This window comes from Corvus kubaryi, unplaced genomic scaffold (genome assembly GCF_017639235.1).
Source record: "Corvus kubaryi isolate FWS band 111438036 unplaced genomic scaffold, C.kubaryi_AGA036_p1.0 37387, whole genome shotgun sequence".
Classification (NCBI taxonomy): domain Eukaryota; kingdom Metazoa; phylum Chordata; class Aves; order Passeriformes; family Corvidae; genus Corvus; species Corvus kubaryi.
The window spans coordinates 7,960,282-7,966,332 of record NW_024581129.1 but is presented as its reverse complement, the minus strand read 5'-3'; the positions used below and the strand labels follow the sequence as shown (position 1 = coordinate 7,966,332).

At 67.1% G+C, this 6,051-nt stretch overlaps 1 protein-coding gene across 1 annotated transcript in view; it reads left to right on the top strand.

Annotated features, from left to right (window-relative positions):
- The window catches only part of LOC121669134 (mucin-19-like), a 7,987-nt gene that overhangs the window by 401 nt on the left and 1,535 nt on the right, over positions 1 to 6,051 (top strand). The window contains exons 2-10 of the mRNA XM_042037647.1: positions 647 to 766; positions 931 to 2,712; positions 2,851 to 2,963; positions 3,034 to 3,092; positions 3,243 to 3,400; positions 3,505 to 3,667; positions 3,739 to 3,930; positions 4,927 to 5,151; positions 5,775 to 5,928. Of these exons, the coding sequence (XP_041893581.1) occupies positions 647 to 766; positions 931 to 2,712; positions 2,851 to 2,963; positions 3,034 to 3,092; positions 3,243 to 3,400; positions 3,505 to 3,667; positions 3,739 to 3,930; positions 4,927 to 5,151; positions 5,775 to 5,928 (2,966 nt within the window). The remainder of the gene's footprint in view (positions 1 to 646; positions 767 to 930; positions 2,713 to 2,850; positions 2,964 to 3,033; positions 3,093 to 3,242; positions 3,401 to 3,504; positions 3,668 to 3,738; positions 3,931 to 4,926; positions 5,152 to 5,774; positions 5,929 to 6,051) is intronic.

The window sequence follows — 6,051 nt, the reverse complement described above, 5'->3', positions numbered from 1 at the left end:
GTGCCGTGCTGTGGCCATTCTGTGCCGTGCTGTGGCCATTCTGTGCCGTGCTGTGGCCATTCCGTGCCGTGCTGTGCCTCCAGCCCGGGCGACTCCGTGGCCTCGAAGGTGGCGGGTGCTGCGCCTGCCGGAGCCCCGGTGAGCCGCTGGTGGAGAGGGGGGCCCGCAGGGCTCGTGGTGACCCCGTTCGACTCCTGGCTCCACCCGGGCGGTGACCACCCGCCGTGGCGCCTGCTGAACCACCCATTCTCCCCGGAGAGGAGCCGCCACGGGCCCCGCAGCCGTGCCCGGAGCACTGTTCGGGCGCTGGCGTCGTGCCCTGCCCGCGGACCTGCTGGTGCCGGTTTTGGCACGTGGCGGCGGTGCCGGAGGATGGTCGGGTTCGGCGAGAACCGGGGGCCCCCAGCACAGGCAGAGGGAGGTGGTGGGGCAGGATTCGGCGCCGCTCGTTGGGACCAGGGCAGGTGGTTCCCAGCTGGGTTTGGGTTGTTCTGGAGCATCTCCTTCAGCAGAGCCACCCACGGTTAACAGAAGGGAAAAAGAGACCCCCACCTTCAGCGGTAGCTCCGGCGCTCGGTGCCTGGTGCTGGTGCGGGATGCTCGATGCCCAGCACCGGTGCATGCTGCTCCCTTCCCTCTCTCCTAGTGCTCGTGGAATGCTGTGTGCGGCTTTGCCCCGCTCTGGGCAGCAGGACGGGCTCCACTCTGAGCGCTGCCGACCCCTGCGCCCACCTGGGCACCGCAGCAGGGGAGCGCTGCCAGACAGGTACTGCCGTGGCTGAGACCGTCCCTCTTGCAGCCCTTTGTGGCACCGTGTGCCAGCCACATGTGTTGTGGCACGCTGGGGCCCAGGGTCCGGCGGTGGCTGCTGTGGGTGCCGGCCGTGGGTAGGACCTGCTCAGTTTCCACCCACTCCGCCTCTGCCCGCAGGTCACCTGGAGCGAGGAGCTGGCACAGGGCAGGCACCGACACCAGAGGCCATGGGGCAGCTGTGGACAGAGGCTGAACTGCTGTCCTTGCCTGGGACCCCTGCCGGGACAGTCGAGCTCTCCAGCCCCCAGGAGAGCCCCAGAGGCCCTGGGCTGGGCAGGGAGGGGACAGGGCCCACGGTGCAGGGTGCTACAACCACCAAGCCCCTGGGGCCCCTGGTCTCTGCAGGCACTACTGAACAGGCAGCTGCAGGCAGGGAGCAGCCATCCCCTGCCAGTCTAGGGGTGACCAGTGCAGGGGCCCCAGCTGCTGTGCAGGCAGGCACAGATCCTGCAACCATGCACCCCCTGGGCACTGATGCTGTAGGACATGTCACAGTAGAAGGTGCCACAACTGCACAGGGGGCACTTTCGCATTCACCACCCTCCGCAACAGTGCCAGGCTCTGCCAGGGGTCAGTGGAGGTCCACCAGCACCCTGCTGGGATGGAGGGCCACTGGGACAGCCCTCGTGCAGAGCCAGAGAGCCACTCTCCAGCTGGGTGACAGCAGCCCAGGGACCCACCCGAGCACCGTGCTGGCTACTGACAGCTCGGCGCCAGGGACAACAGGGACATTACCCTTTGCTGGGGGGCTACGGAGGCTGCTGACCCCCACAGGGACACTGCAGGGGGCACACTGGGGGCTGCCAGGGCTGTCAGGAGGTCAGGGCTTTGCCTCCCACCCATGGGAGGGTTCCCCCTCTGCCCCTCGCCCCTCTGCACTGTCCCTGGGGCCTGGTGGGGACCCTTTGGCCAGCACAGCCTGGCCAGCTGTGGGGACAGGCCCAGCCTTGCTGCCTGCCACACACAGGCACTCAGGTCTGCCTCTCCCCACCACCATGGCCAGCACCCCAGGGGTGACATCTCCCGGCCAGGGAGGAGCCCTGGACCTGACCACAGGGGTCTTGAGCCCCCCCGACCGGGGAGGTCCCCCTGAGCACAGTCACATCCCCCTGAGCCCATCAGCCATCCCAGGACAGCCCCCCGTCCCTGTGACCCCTGGGCACGCTATGGCACAGGGTGCGGTGACACACGCCAATCTTGGGTCCCCCCACATCCCCCCGTCCCCACAGTCTGCCCCAGCCAGTGTCTCTGCAGTGACCCTGCTGTCGACCCCACTGCCTTCCCCAGGGACTGGCTGGGGGGTCCTGAGATTCAGCCCCACTGTGGACACCCCCCTGGGAGCCCCCTCCCCAGGGATGCCCCATTCCAGCTCAGGGGTGGGTCCTGCTGAGAGCCTGGGGGGGACCCAGGTGGGGGTGGGCAGCCTGGTCCCCCCCTCAGCACCTGGGCCTCCCCAGCAGCCAGCTTTGTCCCAGCCTGCGTCTTCCCAGCCTGCGTCTTCTCCGGGACTGACCACTGCTATTGGCATCACCGCCACTGGTGTCACTGTCACCCTCACAACTGCCGCCGGCCCAGAATGGCTCGGGGACATGGGGACGGTCACACCAGAGCCGGGTGCTGCTGTACCTCAGAGGGATGTGGTGGGACTGACATGGGGATCCCCAACTCATGTGCCCACTGTGATGCCCGGGCCCCCCCAGCAGCCCACAGATTCCCATGGGACCCTGGGCCATGGTGGAGGCCCTGGGTCCCCCCCAGCTGCTGTGGACACAGACCTGGCCCAGCCATCGAGCAGCCCCGGAGGGAGGGCGGACACTGACACTCCCCAAGTGACACCGGCCGGGGTGGGCAGAGCCCCCCAGGTGTTCATCGTGGAAGATCAGCCCCCACTCCTGAGAGGTAGGTCTGAGGTTTTGGGATTCTCTGCTGGGGCACGGCAGGAGGGGGAGAGGCCCTGGGAGCCACCAGCATGGGGGGATTGTGGTGGTGGCCCCTGGGGTGGGGTCATGACATGTTGGTCCCCATCTCCTCCTGCAGCATCCCTCCTGCGCATCCCCTGCGAGCTGGTGCTGGACATGGCCTTCGTCCCAGCCCTGCAGGATCCCGGGTCCCACGAGTGCCAGGAGCTGCTGCACAGCTTCAACGAGACGGTGAGTGCAGAATGGGGCCAAGGGGGGCGGGCTGGGGGCCATTGTGCTCAGCTCCCGCTACCCTGCGCAGGTCACTCCCCTCTTCGCGTCGGTGCCTGGGTTCCTGCGGCTGGAGGTGACAGGGATCAGGTGGGTGGTGGCACAGCCCCGCAGTGTGTGTGACTCTCCCCGGCACGGGGGTACAGGGACCGTCCCACGCTGCGGGGCCCCAGCAGTGCCGGGGTGCAGTGCTGGGCCGGGGGTCCGGCACCCCCAGACTCGCGGGGGGTGTCCCCGCAGGGAGGGCACTGTGGTGCTGCGCTACGACGCGCTGTTCGCGGCGGAGCAGCTGCCGGTGCCGGGGCTGGACGAGCTCCTCGAGGCCGCGCTGGGCTCTGCCGGTGCCCAGCCGGGGCTGGCGGTGGGCACGGCTCCCGTCCTGCGCCACGCGGCTCTGGGTGAGTGCGGAGCTGCGCCATCGCTGGCCCTCCCGCGGGGCTGGTGGCAGGGTGGGCACACGCTCGGCAGGGCGGAGTGGCACAGCTGGACCCTGCCCCTGCAGCGCGGCCGCTGGACCCCTGTGCTGTGCTCTTCGCCTGCCCGTCCGGCTTCGCCTGCGTGTCCAGGGCGGACGGGAACGTGACCTGCACCTCCCTCTGCCACCGTGACTACTGCAAGAACCACGGCATCTGCACCCACGCCCGGGACCAGCAGCCCCGCTGCCAGTGAGTGCCCTGGGGACAGCCTGGGGTGGCAGGTGCCATCCCCCTGGCGCTGATGGACCCCCTCGGTGCAGGTGCCCCGTGGGCAGCGATTTCTGGTTCATGGGGCTGCGCTGTGACTACCGGGTGACACAGCAGAGCCTGCTGGGCATGGCGGCCGGGGTCCTGCTCAGCATCGTCCTCCTGGGCGCCGTCCTCGCCGCCATCGCCGTCCGCCGGTTCAAGGCGCTGCTGCTGGAGGCCAGGGCCGACCAGACCCGCAGCAGGTGGGAGCATGGGGCCGTGGGGGCCTGGACTGGGGTCTGTGGGCTCCTGGAGGGTGGGGACTCCTGCCCCTCCTGGCGTGCCGGGGCGAGGGGCAGCAGGGAAAGCCATGGTGGAGTCGCTGGGCTGGGGCTGACCTCTGCCAAGGAAAACACTGTTGGGTGGCTGATAGCGGCGGTGGGAGGTGCTGGGGTGGGGCAGCTCGTGTGGGGCCCAGGAGCGGCCGGGTGGGGCTCTGGGTGTGTGCGCGGTGCCACGGAATGCTCGCAGCCACGGGCAGCGGGGTGCATGCCAGAAAGGGGGCTGTGGGGCTGTATGGGGCCGCGGCAGCACTGAAGGGCCGTGGGCTGTGCTGCTGTGGACAGACGCGTGAGATGAGTGATGAGCTCCAACTGCGTGGTCCCTGGGACCCCCCAGTGCTGCCCATGGCACAGGGTCCGCCTGCCGCAGCGTGTGCTCGGTCCGTGCTGCGGTGGGGCAGCGAGGCTCCGGCACAGCCCTGACAGAGCAGCTCATCAGGGAACGGGGCTCTGCTGTCCTGGCCCCACTGCCCGTTTCGTAATGTGCCGTGGGGATTGTTCCCGAGGAAACCACGGGAACAGCTGCAGCCGCTGCGGGGCTGCGGCCAGAGGTTGATCAGTGTCACGGGCTCTGTCCCCACCCTCGAAGGCTGGGCCCTTCCCTGGACCCAGGAAATTTGGGCAGAATTCTGCAATCTGTCTTGTCAAGCAGTCACTGGGGTTGTGTGCTCATGTGCCTGTGTGTGTGTACATGTGTGTACACATATGTGCATGTGCCTGCCCTGTGTGCACGCGTGTGTGTGTACGTGTGTGTGTGTACATGTGTGTACATATGTATGTGTGTGTACACAGATGTGTTCGTGCCTGCCCTGTATGTGCACACCTGTGTGTGTGGGCATGTGTGTACACATATGTGCATGTGCCTGCCCTGTGTGTACCTGTGTCTGTGTGCACACACGTGCCTGTCCTGCCCCACAGCTACCGGCGTTTCTGCCGCCTGGACGACGTCTCAGCCCAGTACTGGTCGCGCTCAGGGCTGCCCTCCGCCAGCTCACTGGACAACCCGGCCTTCAGCAACTCGGAGGAGCTGCTGCACCTCCAGATCCTGGACAACGGGTGCTGCGGCTGCCAGGAGGACTCGGCTGTCACTGACAGTGCCAAGCAGGGCCTGGTGCCCTGTGCCCACCCCCAGTGCCGGTCCAGGTAGGGACTCTTTCCCCAGCCCATGGAGCAGGGCCTGGCCTGGGGTTTGCTCGTGGGGCCGTGGTGACGCTGGGCAGGGCGGGCTTTGGGGCACATGGAGCCCTGGAACCGTGTTTGCAGCCCCTGCCCAGCCACTGGCTGCTCCACCACTGACAGCAGCAGGAGCTCGGACAACCCCCAGCCCTTGGAGTCCACGGAGCAGTACCTGGTTTCTTTTATTTTCTGCCACGGGAGGAGCTGTGTGTGCTGGGACTGCTGTAAGAGAGGAGAGAGTTCACATCTGCAGGAAAGTGGCTCTGTGTACTCATGGGAAAGTCAAATCAGCTTCCAGGGGTGTCCATGGAAAAAGAGCCCTGGAAGTTTCCAGCTTCACTGGCAAAGGGCAGGATGGGCAGGAACACCCCCACCCATGGGCCTGTGGGGGATCAGGAGCACAGCCACAGCTCCGAGTGCTCCCTCAGCTCTGGGGCCTGAACTTGGCACTGCCCAAACAGCAACTTCATCATTCCTGGAGCACAGCACAGGGTCCTGCTCCTGCAGCCCCCCAGTGGCATTCCCAGCACCAGCCTGACTCTTATCCCTTTCTCCTCATTCTCTTAATTACCCATGGATTCTTTTCCCAGCTTCCATTACGACTGGGACACCAGTTCCAGCAGCATGAATGACCCCATGGTAGACTCGGGGAAAGCCAGTGACATCTCTGTGTCAAGTTGGCCCATGGAGCCCCTCCAGTGGGCTCCCTTCCCTCTCCTCCACCAGCTTTCCAGGCAGCGACCGGTGAGCCAGGGGCCCGGGGAAGGGCTGCAGGGGCCAGGGCGGGTGTGCAGGGGTGTGCAGGTGCCCCAGGCTGCACCCTGCCCACCCCATCCTGGGAGGGTGACTCCAGGGAAGCGCTGGAAG